We start from the raw sequence: 17,170 nt of genomic DNA on the forward strand, positions 1-17,170 counted from the left end.
AGCAATATGAAAGCCCGTGGGGGAAGTAATGACATCTCCCACACCATTTCCCAATGCATTTGAAGCACCGTCGAACACGAGCGTCCATCACGATCCTGGTTCTAGACCTTCATCTGGTTTTGGTATTTAGTAATATTATTTGAGAAATAATACATCTTCATTAGGAAATTCAAACTTCATAGGCTGGTAATCCTCTACAGGATGATGAGCCAAGTAGTCAGAAACTATACTACTCTTAATGGCTTTTTGAGTCGTATATTGGATATCATACTCCATCAAAATCATTTGCCAACGGGCAACCCTTCCCGTGACAACAGGCTTCTCAACAATATATTTGTTTGGGTCCATCTTCGAGATCAACAAGGTAGTGTGGGTCAACATATACTGTCTCATTCGACGAGCAGCCCACGCTAGAGCGCAACAAGTTTTCTCAAGCAGTGAATATTTGATTTCACAGTTGGTAAACTTTTTGCTCAGGTAGTATATTGTGTTCTCTTTTCGGCCAGACTCGTCATGTTGGCCTAATACACACCCCATTGACTCATCGAGGACAGTGATATACATGATCATCGATATTCCTTCTACTGGAGGCATAAGAACCGGAGGTTCCTGCAAGTACTCTTTTATCCTCTCGAACGCTCTTTGAAAATTATCGTTCGACATCATGACCTGATCTTTTCTAAACAATTTGAATATCGGTTCACATGTGGCTGTGAGATTGGAGATAAATCTAGCAATGTAGTTTAAATTCCCTAAGAAACCATGCACTTCTTTTGCAGTTCTTGGTTCAGGCATCTCTTGAATTGCTTTTATCTTTGCAGGATCAACCTCGATTCCTCTTTCACTAATCAGAAAGCCAAGTAATTTACCAGATCTCACCCCGAAAGTACATTTGTTGGGATTCAACCTCAGTCTGAACTATGTCAATCTTTCAAACAATTTCCGTATATTGACTAGATGTTCTTCCTTTGTATAGGACTTTGCAATCATATCATCCACATAGAATTCAATCTCTTTACGGATCATGTCATGGAAAAGGGTTACCATTGCATGTTGGTAAGTTGCCCCTTCATTCTTCAAACCAAAAGGTATGACCTTGTAACAAAAGGTTCTCCAAGGGGTGATAAACGTGGTATTTTCTATATCTTCTGGAGCCATTTTAACCTGGTTATAATCGGAGAAACCATCCATGAAATAAAATATCGAGAACTGAGCAGTGTTGTCGACCAATACATCAATGTGATATCGCGGGAAATCATCCTTGGGACTTGCTCTATTCAAATCATGATAATCAACACACATCCGTACCTTTCCTTCTTTCTTAGGCACATGAACAATGTTAGCTTCCTATGGAGGATAAGAAGTAACTGCTAGAAAACCTGCATCAAATTACTTTTGCACTTCATCTTTGATCTTCTTAGACATATTCAGACGCGTCCTTAGAAGTTTCTGCTTAACAGGGGGCACTATTCTTTCAAAGGCAGTCTATGCACCACAATATCCGTGTCGAGCCCAGGCATGTCTTGATAAGACCAAGAAAATATGTCAACAAATTCTTGCAAAATGTCAATCAACCTTGCCTTCATACTTACTTCTAAAGAAGCCCCCACTCTGACCTCTTTCACATCGTCCTCAGTTCCCAGATGCACAACCTCAATATCTTCTTGATGCGGCTGGATGACCTTTTCTTCTTTCCTCAATAACCTTGCTAACTCTTCAGGGAGTTCACAATCTTCATCACCTTCTTCTTCTTCAACTTGGTAGAACATATTGTCAAAGTCACAATGAGCGATAGCAGAATCGTCATTCATGGAATCCGAGGTGGACGTGAATCTGCACTAATGATGTTTTTTTATGCTTTTAGGAAGTGTGTGGTGAAAAGAAAACATTGTCATTTTAAAATAAAAAGGTAAACTATAGAAAGACAGAGATCAAAATATTTGAATGCAAAACGTCCTTTATTTCATGATAAAAATTGAAAATGGAACATGGTGGAACTACATGATTCATTACGCCTTGGGCAGAGCGCATGAACTATTGCATGATAAAAGAAACAAAAGAAAATTTCTCCTGATTGAGCGTGACTTAGATGACATCCTCTATAGTCCAGTTGCGGAGCTCTTCACCTGGAACACTTGGTCGAATCCAGTTTTCAATGTCGTAATCACTGTAATAATCATCACTAATAACATTGGCCTGACCATTACTGATAAATCCAACACTTGTAAACTTTATCAGAGTGAGAACACTTGGAGCCTTGGGAGCTTCAGGGGCTAAACCCTACTTGGAATGACTGAAACCGAGACCCAACTTATCAAATTTGGGAGGAAGATCTAGCACACGACCCCAACCTTCGGGGTGACCATTCTCAATCACTGATCTGACATCTTTCAATGAAGACATAGAAAATGCAGGCTTCTTATCCTCAGAACAAGGATTTTTGATCATCTGAACTACTTTAAACGCTTGTAAAGGAGTTTCATGTACTTCCCCCTCAACCTCTATATACCATAAAGATGTTAAATGACTCACCATATACTATTCCTCGCCGCAAATTGTAACAATCTTACTACTAATCAGGAACTTCATTTTATGATGCAAGGTGGATGTTACAGCGTCTACCCCATGAATTTACAGGCTTTCTAGCAAACAAAAATACGCGGGCTGTATATCCATGGCGAAAAATGTCATCCCAAAAACCCGCGGTCCAATTTTAACAGGTAGATCCACTTCACCAAAAACATCCCTTCGAGATCCATCTAAAGCCCTGACTATTAAGTCACTTGGGCGCAATTCAACTACTGCATAGTCAATCTTCATTAGAGAAGACTTAGATAGCACATTCAAGGATGATCCGGTATCCACCAACACACGGGATAATGTAGTTCCTTTGCATTCCATAGAAATGTGCAGAGCTTTATTATGATTGCGTCCTTTAGGAAGGAGATCAAAGTCCGTAAAACCCAAACCGTTGTCAACTGATATACTGACCACAACCCCTTCTAGTTGGTTGACAGTGATGTTCTGCAGCATAAAAACGGAATTGGATAACTTCATCAAAGAATTCTTGTAAGCTTCTGAACACAACAGAAGGGACAAGATTGAGATCTTAGACGGTGTCTGGCTCAGATGATCTATCACTTTGTAGTCACTTTTCCTGATTAATCTCAATAACTCTTCAATTTCTTGAGACGAAGAAGTTCCAGGCATTACATTTAGAGCATTAACTGGCACAAATTCTGAATTATCACCCACCACTTGTTTACCCTTAGATTTCGCCAAGGCATCAACATTATTTTGAGCATTTTGTGGAGAATATATCCTACCACATCTGGTAGTTCTTCCTGTACCGGAAAAATTGTCAACATTCAAACTTGCATCTTCACTTGGTTTGTCTTCAGAAAGCTTCCCTTCTTGGTTCACTCCATGATGATAAACATCCGACCCATAATGCGAAGGTACGACACTCTTGCTGGAGTAAGGAATAAGACCAGACAACATGATTTTCAAGGGAATAGGCCTAGTAGGCGCTGGAATATTTGCAGGAGTATACAAAATATAAATTACCGTCACATATTTCTCTTCAACTTTCTCGTCTTTCACAATTCTATCACACTGTAGAAAACCTTCATCAATCAGATTCTGAATCCCAGTCTTCAGATTAACACAACCCTCTGGCTGATTCTGGCACTCACAACAATCTGGAAAACATCTAGGAAAAACACCATTCCTGATCAAATAACTTTTAACACACGACAATGGAGTAGACAATAGGTTCACATCCATTATCAAGTTCAAGTTCTCGCCATCTTCCACAACATTAGCAGTAGGTCCGACGCGAGCTAGCATCGGGTTTTGGATAACATTAGGTCCATTTTCCGGGGTGAGCTGAATAGCCTTAGAATCCAACAACTCTTGCACTTTGTACTTAAGAGCCCAACAATTCTCCATATCATGGCCTATGCCGCTAGAATGAAACTCACGTCGGGCATTAGAGTTATAACCTGCAGGGAGCCTCTCAAAAGGAGGTGGCATGCCCCTCAAATTAACCAATTTGAATTACAATAAATGTTGAAGCACTTGAGAATAAGACACCGGGAGTGGATCAAATACTTTCTCAATTATAGGATGTCTTACCTGATTATAATTGCAACAAGGAACGATCTGCTATTGTTGTTGCTGTTGGTAATGCAGTTGTTCTTGTTGAGGAGTTGCGATGACCAGAATGTCCACAACATTCAATTGTTACTGTTGATATTTTTGTTGATGTTGTGTTTAGTATTATTGTCTTTCTCTGCCCCTCTGAGCATAAACATCGCTTGATTCACCCTTCTTCTTCTTAGGGTATCCACTAAACGACTTTTTACCAACTCCACTTGCAGAACTACCAGTATTAGCCAACTGAATTTTTCCCATTTTGAGACCAACTTCAATTCTCTCTCTAGCCATTACCAACTCGGAAAAACTAGTAGAAGTGCTACCCACCATTCTGTCATAGTAAGGACCTTGTAAGGTACCCATGAACATGTGAACCAGTTCCCTCTCCATCAATGGAGGTTGAACTCTAGTAGCTAGCTCACGCCACTTCTGAGCATATTCCTTGAATGATTCATTCTAACCCTGAGTCATACTTTGCAATTGGGTCCTATTCGGTGCCATATCGATATTGTACTGGTAGTGTTTCACAAACGCTTCCACCAAATCCCTCCAGTTTCTGATGTACGTTCTCTCCAAGTGCATATACCATTCCAAAGATTCCCCAACTAGGCTATCTTGGAAAAAGTGCACTAACAACCTTTCATCCTCGAAATAAGCAAACATCTTGTGGTAATAAGCTTTAACATGCGTCTTTGGACAAGTTATGCCAATATACTTGTCAAAGACAGGAACCTTGAATTTAGGTGGAACCCTTACCCCTGGCACCAGTCCCAGGTCAATATTGTCCATTCCTAAAACACCTTGCCCTTCCACAACTTTCAATCTTTCCTCCAACAGACGATACTTTCTATCATCAACATGAGAACTCAAGTCACTGTTATGCATCAAATACATATCTTCGTTACGATCTACCTTTAGCTTTTGCACCTGAGGGTCCCCCCTTGCATTGGGATGCCCTAGCATATCCCCAACAATGAGATATGGTCCTCCATGATTGTATGGTGGTGGTAGAGGTGGTGGAAAATTGTCGTGCAGACCCTGATTATGAACATGATAACCATTATCACGTTGATCATTAAAATTTGGTCTAGCAAAATTCATAGCAACATTGGGACGAGGTTTCCCCACATAAACATCTTCGAACATCAACTCAGGTCGTTCATTCTCAACACGAGGTCTCTCCACAAGGGTCCTCAATTCTTCCTGATTATGAGTCACATTAGTAATATCCTCCACAAACTGTGTCATCCTAGCATCCATCTAGTTCCTCATTTCATCTATGTTATCCTGAATTTGATCCATCTGACCTCTTTGGTTGCTTCTCGTGGCGCATCGGTGAATGTCTGGATTCGCAATCTCTACTAAGAACAACATAATCAATATGAGAAGGCCGGCCAAAAAACCTGTTATGAATGCGGCATGAGTGCATGAATGGATGTAATGCATGCCATGACATGTTTGTGTATTTCCAGGGTTCTAAAATTTTGATTCAAGTTATATAAGTGAAAGAAAATAGAAGATAGATAATGAACACTAGATAGGCCAAACAACAAATTCATTAAACTGAAAACCCGGAGTAACACATGTAGCTCTTACAAAAGAAACAAAAACAACAACTAAAAGCAATAAGGTAAATCAAAAGACCTCATTAATAATCCTGATGGTGACCACTACATGGAAAATACAAATTTAATCTTTCCACTCCACATAGGTCATAGGCCCTCCACTCTTGAGATAATCCAGGCTCTAAGCTTTGGACTCTTTGAACAACTTATTTATCTCCTCTTGATTGTGCCTCTGGAAGTGGGATCTGGGTAGGAGCATCATCTTTCTCTTTCAACTGGGCTTTGAGGCTTGCAATCTCCTCCACTGCTTTCCCCAAACGAATGTGGCTTCCTTTGAGTTAAATTTCCACTCGTAGCCTCTGGGTATTTTCTACCTCGATTTAGACATTCTTAACCTGAAGTTGTTTCTCCAACTCCTTAATCTTGGCCTTGTACTTCCTCTCCATTTTGGCTTTGGAGACTTTGAGAGATTCATAGTCTCGGTGCTTTTGCTTGATTTCTTCTTCAACTTCTTCAAAAGCTTTCTTTTGTTCTTCAACAACTGTAGAAGTACTCCCTCCAATTTTGTCGGCTTTTGGCTTCTTTTTGATCCTTTCATCCACAACAAGACCATACTCTCCCAGCAATTCATCTCTTTCTTTAAGTTTGTGAGCCAAGTCCATATTTTCTTGCCTAAATCCAAAGACTTACATGCTAAACTCCTCTTTCTCATGCTTTAACTTCTTGTTCAAAAGCAAAGTTTTATTGAAGTACTCTCTAGGCATAAAATCAGGATGATCTGGCTCTTGAGGATACAATGGCTTCTCTATCATAAAAGGCAACAAGACAGTTTGAACTCTATCTTTGATCCAGTCTATATTAGGAGGATAAGCAATATAATCCTTCTTGCCCAAAAACTATTTCCCTTTACACGAAATATGATTCCAGGCTTTAGCATCTTTCTTCATCATCTCAACACCCTCAGCCACATTATAGAACAAAGACTCTTGTATGCTTCTCTCCTCTGGAGGGCCTTTCAAAGCGTAGCCCAATTGTCTCTGAGAAAGTACGGGATTATAGTTTATACCTCCCCTAATGCCCATGAGGGGGACATTAGGAAACTATCCACAACTCACAATCACTTCATATTTCTCCATCCTATCCAATCTCAAATTATACCACACCAAATCTTTGGAAGTAAGCCCCATTAATATCTTGGACCACCTCGAGGTTTCCTTATTATCCATAAACACTCATTTGCACGGGAGATGACTTCGGAACCAATGATACAAAAGGGGAGCATCACACCACACTAACCCACCCCTTTTCTTGTGATTCCTGGAATGAATATAATGACATACATCCCCTAAAAGCGTTGGTATTAGGTTCCCCATCATGAAGATACGAATGACGTTCATATCGACAAAATCAACCATGCTGGGAAACAAAACAATGCCATAGACACTACAAGCCAACACATCCTCAAAAACCTTCTAATTCTCTTCCTTATCCAAAGCACCCATAGTCTCTAAAAGAAAACTCAAATGAAAACCAGAGAGTCCTCCTTTTGTTTTGAGATTAGCATCCACCACAAATTTGCCCAAATAAAGGGCAGCAACAATATGTTCAGAATTAAGAACTTCCATAGACACATGAAAAGGAACTTGAAGCTTGATTGGAATTCCCAGAATACATGAATATTCTTCCAAGGTTGGTGCCAACTGATAGTGTGGGAAAGTGATGCATCACAAGGGAGGATCATAAAACTGCAGCAGAGTATGAAGTGCATTGTGTTGATATTTGTTGAGAGGAGCTTTGAGGTACTCTACAATTTTCCCATATTCTCTTTTGAAAACTTCCAAATTTCCAGTAGGGGACCTCTCAGCCATCTTGAGAAGGGAGTCTAGGTTAACCTCAGGAAACTTATAAGAAACATGTCCACCTCTACCAGTATCCATCTTTAGAGAAGACTTAAATAACGAGAACCAAGAATTAAAAACACATAGAAATACAAAAACATGTGTGTTAAGAGGATGAATATAATGATGCTTATGAATGCAAGTATGGTTTCCATATCAATGGATATATGATGTGCTTGATAACAACTGAACGCCACAAGTTCAAAGGTTCGACATAATTCTAAGAAAATCGAGTATGATGAAGGCTTATTTTGTAACATCCATCCCAACTCTCAGGTGGGTTCTAGTCAGAACAGAACATGCTTCTAAATGGAAACCAGAGTCGACGGTTCTCATGATAACACTTTGTCTGGTGCATAAGGCATGCAAGACAAAACTATTCCCACTAGGACCTCATCTGGGCGTGGTTTGTCATGAAACTCTTACGTGTCAGGCTCCACGAGAGCTAACATGACTATCCATTCTAACTTATGTGTCACTGGCCTGGGTAGTGGGCCTTTTACCTCATAGTTACATCCCACCCAACCTGCAAACAGAAGATCCAGCAACCAGCACAACAATAATATCCAGAATATGGAAAGCACTAGAATGTAATGAATGAAATAAGCAAATAAAGTATAAAGAAATAAACACCCAATGGAAAGAAAACAAACAAGAGCTAGGACTGACTTGCTTAGGGAGTCCCCAATAGGGTCGTCAACTGTCGCATCTCGAAAAGATGCACACACAAAATAAAGTCGCCACCAATGTTATTTATCCCAAGAAAGGGAAAGGAAACATTGAGTAAACCTACAAAAGTATGAATCTAATGGTCTCACAACCAAGATATGGGTAAGGGAGTCGATTACGCAAGGGGAAGGTATTAACACCCCTCACGTCTGTAGTACTCTATAGGATCTACTCTTGTTGTTCTAATCGAAATGGTGTGTTTATTCTAAAACTTACCAACTAAAAGGGAATCCATGTAGAAAGATTGAATGATTTACAAATAAAATGAATTTTTTTATTATTGCGCTCGCGTAGGTTTTGCAACCCAATGCCTACGTATAAAAAAGAATCAGAGTACTGTAGTTCTTCTAAAAAATTTGGGTTTGTTGGTGCTTTTTATGGGTAACCATCCTCATTGAAAATTTTCATAAGAAAAGCCAAGCGGAAAAAGATGTTTGATTGGTTGAGAATTTTGTTGAAAGAATACATCAAATGATCCACCGTGGGCAGGAGGTATTTGAGTACTTCTCTCTTATTGTTGAAAGAGTTCAAGTAGTATTAGCATGTTTTTTGTATTTTTGATTAAGAAAGAGATTTTTGTTTTAGAATGAAGGCAAAAGAGAAAAGAAAAATCTAGGGGAATTCTAAAGAAAACCCTAATGTTATGCAATAGTGATCCTAAACTTAGGATAAAGGGAAACATCTACCTAGGTTAGCATGTAAAGATTGACATATGGTTAAGGATCAAGGGGTCTATATAATGTTGTCATCCTTGGTTAACAAACCTAAGGTCTACTTTAGTTCACTCTTAATCGAGAATGAACCAAAGAAATCCTATGAGGAACATGCTATCCATACAAGGAAAAGAGATGAAAGAAAATGACTATCCATATCAAGTCATGGAACACAATACAATACCATATCAAGTCATGGAAGAACAAATAAAAGATAAACAATTCATATCAAGTCATGAAGAAAAACTAAAAGACAAACAATTCCATATCAAGTCATAGGATGAAAGATGAAAAAACAGTAATCCATATCAAGTCATGGAAGAATAAATTAAGTAATAGCAATCCATATCAAGTCATGGAAGAAAAAGGTTAAAGAATCAAAAGAAAAAGTAATCCATATCAAGTCATGGAAGGAAAATTGAAACAATCCATATCAAATCATGGAAGAGATGATGAAAGCAAAACAAATAGGCAAGAGATAACAGGTGAATTCTAAAATCTAAACATGATTTAAGAGATAAAAAATTATCACCAAAAGGTCACATGTTAGTAAATAGCAACCACTCATTCAAACTAGTCATGGAAAATGAAAGCACACAAATAAGCATACTAACAAGCAATAACTCCAATGTGTCAAGTATCCAAACAAACATGATATGAGAATAGTGAAGTGAAAGGAAAAGGGAAGATAAATCATACAAGGAAGTATAAAACACATACAAGATATATCATCACCACCTAAGCATGCTTGAGAAATACTCTAAACTAAAACACACAAGGAAGGACAACCACATAACCATAACTGGACATAAGTCCTTATGCAATGCTAATAAATAAAACAAGTAAAGAGAAAGGATTTGTGGAAGGAATAAGAGATAAACATAGACATGTTATTAAATTAAAAAAAGTATTAAAATCAAGAAGAAGTTCTCATAAGCATTGAATCCATGGTATAAGCACCAAAGTACACAAACATCATTCAAAGTTGTAAGGGGAAGTGAACACAAGTGTGTGAACAATTAGACATGGAAAAGTACAAAAAAATGAATGAGGTAAATAACATAGACATGGTATCAATATACATAATAAAAATCAATACATCACAAAGGCATCATATCAAAGCACACTCAAAGATTAAGACAAGTGATGACCAAAACCAAGCTCTAGTCATGCTCTTAAAGGCAAATGCATTTTAAGCAAATATAGATGAATTAAGATTGTGGGAAAAATGGTATCAAACCATCATAAGTAAGAATTAGATTACATATTAAAATTGGCATACAAGTCACTCAAGCATTATGAATGAATCACACAAAAAGATAGGCAAACAATTGCACAAGTTCAAAGAAGCTTAAGCAAGAAGTAAACAAATAATGAAGCATAAATATGACATCAAGGGATGTAAGACTTGTGAAATAAGTTAACTTAAGATGAGGTTCAAGGGCAACAAGGGAAGTGATCCAAACTTCATACAAAAATCAAATCCAAGTAACTTGATAAACAAGCAAAAATATCATCCTAGAAAAGGAATCCTTTATCAAAATGCAACAGGATAAGCAAAGGTCTAGAGAGGGATGATTAGGTCATAGGAAATTAACAAAAAATCTTCAAAGCATAAAATACAACCATTAAACTTCAAGAGGTATCAACAAGTAAACAACCTCAAAGTTCATGCATAACTAGTAAGTCAAAAGGTGATCCAAGTAAGGAGTCCTTTGTCCAACCAAAGTAAATGGGAAATGAAAAATGAAATTGAGACATGAATAAATGAAGTGAGAACAAAATCAAACCATACACAAATGGATACCAAGTTCCTAAGAGCTTCACCATCTACTAAACTCAAAACTAGGTCTAGAAAGGAATAATGTAGCTCTCAATGTGTCATCATGATGAAGTGGTAATGGAATTCAATTAAAAGAATCATAAGAGAAATGTAGAAAGGTACCAAGAACAAGGAAGTTAAAAGTAAAATCAATGAGGATTAAAATTAATTGGACCCATTGTACTTAAGTTGGAATGCACAAGACACAATCCAAACTATGATCTCAAAGGCAAGCAAATAGGATTCAAGATAATCAAGCAAATTGGCATCAATTGGAGATACCTAAAATGGTCCACATGAGTTAATTTAGGATTCCTAATAATGATGAATTAGTAAAGCAATAAGGGGAAATAGATCCCACATGGTTGCACAAGTGCATTCCAAAATATATCATCCTGGTGCAAAATGTATCACAAGAAAACAGACATGCTTGAATAATACAAGAAAAATAGTTAGAATCATGGAAAAATTATGAAAAATTAAACATGGAATGGTAAATTCAGAAAATTAATGTGTCCTAAATATGTGCTTAAAATCATGTGCAAGAGATGTCTAAACAAATCAATCATTCAAACAATGCACCACTAATTGATCATACCAAGTAATCTTCAAAAATAAGTTAAAAGATGATCCAAAATTGATAATTCAAACACCAAACGAAAACTAAAATGACCTATATACATGTGTCTATATGTGTATAATAAATTTGATCAAAATTCAAATGGGAAGATAAAAAATTGAACCTTAACATGTAAAATTAGGTCAAATAAACATATTTAAATATAAAAATTAAAACAAATATTAAAATAAATCAAAAATCAAAAATCAAAAAATGAAAAATTAAATAATATTCAAAGTATCTCCCATGAATTAATTGGGAATTTTTGGACCCAAGGAAGTAATTTAAATAAAATCAAAAGAATAATAATCAAATAGTAAAAGAGAAAAAGAAAAGAGGGTGCACATTAGTAAAACAGACAAGAGGATATTGGTTACAACGAAAATGGGCCCGAAAGGGTGGTGGTGGGATGGGGAAATTAAATGTGACACGGCCCGGTCCAAGAACAAATCAGAAAATAAGAAAAAAAAGGTAATGTCACGCTTGGTCATGAGAAACCTTCATCAATCAGTCACCTTGGCACTTAAACACCAAAAGACAAAACAATGCCATCTCTAATTAAAACACGACACCTCTCTATCTTCAACCTTGGCCATGCATCAAAAAGTTCAGGTAACCCTAGAACCCGATTCCATCATACAACCTTCTTCCTCAAATAACTTCCTCATCTCTCCACCAAATCACATGAAGTTTGAATCAAAAATGAAGTACACAAATGGTAAAATAACATGGCATACTTAGTTTTCAAAAATGGACAAAGGAGCATGGAGATAAATGAGCATGAACACACGGGTTCAAACATAATCATACATCAATTAAACAAAGCCGTACATGAAATTGTGAGCCTAGCTCCATGATCCACTTCAAGAGTGGATCTTCCAGATGCATATGAATGATCTTAAGCATGATGAGTGGCTATCATGAAGAAGCATAAAGAGAGGAAGACTTACCTAGTGAAGAATATCCACTGTATCTTGGATTCTTGAAGAAGGAAGATGAACAATACTAGTAGGAAGATGATGAGCAATGGTGAGCCGGGTAAAGGCTCGAGAACAACTTCAACAATGGAGAAAAAAATTAGAGAGAAATAAAAGGGTTCAGATTTTCTATGCTTCTCTTCTGCCTCCAACCAATGTCCCCTTCCTAGGTTTAGAGAGTGAAAAATCCTTTTATATGAGCCCTAAGTGAGGGCAGAACGGTCAACACACTTGGCCAAAGTTGTGATCCCAATTTTGGACAAAATCAGAATGAGAGAGAGCGAGGTGTGCATTCTGCATTTTGGATGTTTTTTAGGTGAGTGGTGTGTCGTTTCAGGGAGTTGGAATAGAGTGGAGGGAGCTCAGAACTCGTGGGGACTTGGAGGAAAGTGGAAAGAGAAAGAAAGGCAAATGGAATATTTCCATATTTGGCCAAGTTGAGACAATATGTACATGCATGAAAAAGGTGTGTGGCTTGGTCATAAAAGGCATGGAAGGAAATGTGGCATGCGTGTGGGAAAGTTATGCTGCAAGCAAATGACAAAACAATGCATGATCCCAATGACATTAATGATGTTGAGAGTTAAGGATCATCAATGTTCAAGCCAACATAACTCTATGGTTCCTTGACCAAATGAAGCAAAAACTAGGGCTTTTTGGAAAGAGGAAAGGGAAATGAACAAGTTTCATGTTGGAAGAAAAATGAAACAAAGCCTTGAAATCCCTTAATAATGGCCACGAAAACAACAACTTGAAATTGCATGCATTCATGCAAATTATAGGTCATTTAACAATTTTGAGGTCCCAACTTGACACCTCAATAACTTGCTTACTAAGCCACTAAATGAGAAATTTTTTAAAGCAAAAATGGAGAGGGGAGTGCGGTCTATAACTTTCATATTGAGGTCAAATTAAAAGGAAACTTGCATCTAGGTGAAAAATAGCCATGAAGAGGGTTGCTTGAAACTGACCAAACACTTAGCAAAATTTCACTAAGTATAAAATCAAATTACCAACCTAAGGTCATGACTTTAGAAGATGATATCTTGAGTTGTAGCCAATCAAATGAGGAGTTCTTGGAACCACTGGAAAGAGGAAACTTAGTACTACAATTTTCATGTTGAAAATATCTTGAAAAGGAGCTTGGATCTGTGTGAAACATGACCATGAAGTTGACTGAAATTATTTGTAAATTTGCCCAAAATAGTAACTTTCCTTTGAAACCCAAATTTCCAATTTTGGTAACTTTTCATAATCCTTGATTTTTGATGAATCTCTTGACTTTTCTTGATCAAAATTCAACCATAGACCATATTTGACTTGTGGAACACAATTTTGACCAAAGAAGTCAAGAGTTGACTTTTTAATCTGCTCAATTGACTTTCCCTCCAATTGAATCAAACCATTGATCATCTAAGCAATTGAACCTCTTCTGAATATAATTGATGGCTAATATTTTAAACATAATCACTTAGGGACACATAGTATACCATGGAATCAAGTCTTGCTCAAAAAGTCAGAAATAAACTAATTTGATCACAAACCCTAATTTCAGTTCAAAAAGATAAGAGATGAGTGCAAATCTTCAAAGCCTTGATTCCCCTATGGAAAATGGAGAAACTTCTGAGAAAAGATGTCATGTATAATGACAAGATGAAGATGAATAAAAAATGGGTCCATGGGTATGCCACACACTGAGATAATTAACATTCTTAGCTCAAAGACCAAATGATAGGAGAGTGTGATCAACTTCCATTCTCTTGTAATTCTCAATCAATTGATGAAGTAATGGACCATTTGAGATGTCTTAGGTCATAATAAAATTCTTGTAGCTTGAGTGGTCATGGAGTTGAGGATATCTTACCCTCCTTGCACTGATTGTCATTTCTCTTTCTTTCAAAGTTTGAAGAAGGTCATAAGAGAGATGTCTTGATCCCATAACCATATAAACAATGATATGCATGAATGTATATGATAAAACATAAGCCAATTAGTGTTAAAAAAGAAGAGGGTAAATTTTGGGGTACAACAGAGTGGACGACACATTTCACATAAGATGCTTAAACTTGGCCAAATTAATTTTTAGAAAAGATAGAAAAGTTCACCAAATTATGATGGATTAATTCATTCTATTATATTGAATAATAAGTTTTAGGTTATCCGTGTGCACAGAAAATATAAATGGCCATAATTTTAGTCATTTTCAACATTAAACACATTTGGTCAAACGTTTATACATCACAAATATTGTACAAAATAATATTCCATCACAACATCTAACCAAATTGATACAACAAGTAATCAGTTTTTTCACACTTCAAAAAAGCCTCACAACCTAATGATATTTAGGAAACAAAACAAACATGCACAAAACAACATTGGTAATTCAATCTTAATATTTTCAATGTTTCCCAATAGCCAAAGCAGACATCACAACCAACAGAACCAAAACAACCACAGCAATAAACGATGACACAACTGCTCCACTTGTCTGTGCACAGAAATCTCCAAATTGATTACAGATAGCAAGCCAGTTTGTGTCTTGATTTCCATTGTGTGCCAAGTAAACTATGGAAGCAGCTGCAGAAGCACTAGCAGCAGCTAGAGTAAGAAACACCTGCAATCATAATCCATAATTCTAGTTAAATTATGCTAGTACTAGCGTGAACACTTACGTGCAGATTGCAATTTGAAACAATGATTGCTGGAGAATAGAGAGCTTGCAGTGTCTAAGATGATGAGAAAAAGCCTTGGTCCTGTTGCATGAGGGCGAATGATGGCTACTATAGAGAAAGGTAAGGATAAGACCAAATAGCCAGCTACTAATGCCATTGTAATAACAAAAAACCTGCATTTTCCAAACATTAAGTAAATAAATTGCATATAAACTAGTATATAGCATCAATAATTTCAATAGTATCAGACACAATATTGACATGATATACATGTGATTATATTCAATCAATATTGGTGATGATGTCTATGTGTCAGTGTCGTGGTGTCACTAGAGTTTTGAGTGTTACATACTGGAAGGCAGTAAAGCTATCATAGCTAGCTTCAAACTGAAAGAACTGAGTAAAGAAAGGGAGGGTCTGATCACTCATTCCCATCGAGGCGGCGGCGCCAAGAGCGGCGGCAACGGCGCCTAACCTTAGAATGAAATCTATTATGGCTATGCCCTTTTTCCATCCTCCTGCCCTTGCAGGGGCTGCAAGTAAAACAGCTTTTCCTTTAGTATCTTTGCTTGACTCTTGGATATCAATATTGGTTGACATTTTTGGATCTTTGAATATGATAGAATAAAATCTAATTATATTCAAAGGATATTTACTAGACTTTGTATGAATTAATGAGATATGCAATGAATTAATATGTTTGAAGCTTATATATATACATATAGAAATTAGAGGAGAGGGTGTACAATGTTTTATTTATTTATTTATTATAATAAGTGATGCCAAGTGAAGTTGTTAATAACACATTATTATAGCAAGCAAGTAGAGATTATGTCATATTTTTAATCACTTTTTCACTTAATCCGTTAAATAAATAAAGTAGATTTCCTAATCCATAACACGTTATTGGATGATATGTCAACCTTTGTCTAAGATTCATTGCCAACTCAACTCACTGATGTTATGAGTGGGTCCAGGTTTAAACTGAAACTTTTCGGGTTGCGATCAGCACCCCTCAGTTTTACTACTTGCTCCCTCACATGACTTAAATGTCCTTGATGATCAATCCACAATTTTTCCTCTCCATGTTTTAGTTGTTTCCAGCATTAACTTCCAATATGGTTTATTTAAAACGAGAGCAATCAAAAAATTCAATTTTAGGATATTTTTTTATGTTATGTAATTTTTCATTTATATTCAGGCATGTATTAAATAAATACACCCTTCGATCACTATTATAAGTAAATTTGATTTTTTTGGTACATTTGACTGTTAATGTATCTAGTCCATATATACATTTACAGTCAAATGTAGCAAAAAAGTCAAATTTATTTATAATAGTGATCGGATGGTGTATAATATAACATAGAAAATGACATTATTTACAAAGAAATAGAAGAGAAACGGCCAATAGAACGAGCTGCTATTCATTTTTAATTGATGTGTCTACTAGGACCAAGGCAAAATTAAAATCGACCCAATAAGTTACGTGCATGTGGATATGAATCATGGCTAGTCTATACCATAGCAGCCTCTGTCTCTTAAGAGAAAAATTGTGTAAATCGTAAAAGTAAGAAAGTTGGTGATAAGAGTGATGTCATAACAAAGACATTAATATATGTCATCAAGTGAAATGTTCTACCTATATTAGTTTGACTGTTGCACGGATATCTCAGAGATCTGACAATTTGTTTGAACAAAGTTGCATCGACTTTGTCTTCCTCTCCATGCTTCTCCAACTTCAAGTTTGGTTCAATAGATGAAGATGCATGAGTCGAATCATCCATCTAGAATCTCTTGAGTATCTCTTTGACATACTTTCTTTGATGTAGCACTATACCTTGCTTCGACATTTGAAATTTCATGCCTAGGAATTAAGACAAGTTTCCCAGATCCGACATTTCAAATCCCTTCTTCATCAGTTCTTTGAACATCGATAAGTTCTCCAAGCTACTTCAAGTTACTAACAAGTCATCGACATATAAGCAGATGATTGTTATATCTTGTGCCACAA

At 36.7% G+C, this 17,170-nt stretch overlaps 2 protein-coding genes across 2 annotated transcripts; both read right to left on the reverse strand.

Moving 5' to 3' along the window:
• Positions 1–2,631: 2,631 nt before the first annotated feature.
• Positions 2,632–4,035, reverse strand: LOC127094416 (uncharacterized). Its single transcript, XM_051033255.1, has one exon. It carries the CDS (start codon positions 4,033–4,035, stop codon positions 2,632–2,634), a length of 1,404 nt encoding a protein of 467 aa, XP_050889212.1.
• A 10,633-nt stretch (positions 4,036–14,668) lies between these two features.
• LOC127094819 (casparian strip membrane protein 1) lies at positions 14,669–15,843 on the reverse strand. Its single transcript, XM_051033594.1, has 3 exons — positions 15,509–15,843; positions 15,206–15,329; positions 14,669–15,098 (listed from the first exon to the last, which is right to left on the reverse strand). Exons 1-3 carry the CDS (start codon positions 15,754–15,756, stop codon positions 14,883–14,885), a joined length of 588 nt encoding a protein of 195 aa, XP_050889551.1. The 5' UTR covers positions 15,757–15,843; the 3' UTR covers positions 14,669–14,882.
• Positions 15,844–17,170: the final 1,327 nt, after the last annotated feature.

Source organism: Lathyrus oleraceus, chromosome 6, assembly GCF_024323335.1.
Source record: "Lathyrus oleraceus cultivar Zhongwan6 chromosome 6, CAAS_Psat_ZW6_1.0, whole genome shotgun sequence".
In the NCBI taxonomy this organism is placed as follows: Eukaryota; Viridiplantae; Streptophyta; class Magnoliopsida; order Fabales; family Fabaceae; genus Lathyrus; species Lathyrus oleraceus.

Coding starts and splice junctions, on each gene's coding strand:
- LOC127094416 (XM_051033255.1), bottom strand. CDS start 4,035: ATGCCACCTCCTTTTGAGAGGCTCCCTGCAGGTTATAACTCTAATGCC.
- LOC127094819 (XM_051033594.1), bottom strand. CDS start 15,756: ATGTCAACCAATATTGATATCCAAGAGTCAAGCAAAGATACTAAAGGA. Junction 15,330..15,508: donor GATAGCTTTACTGCCTTCCA/GTATGTAACACT, acceptor TGGAAAATGCAG/GTTTTTTGTTATTACAATGG. Junction 15,099..15,205: donor TTCTCATCATCTTAGACACT/GCAAGCTCTCTA, acceptor TTATGATTGCAG/GTGTTTCTTACTCTAGCTGC.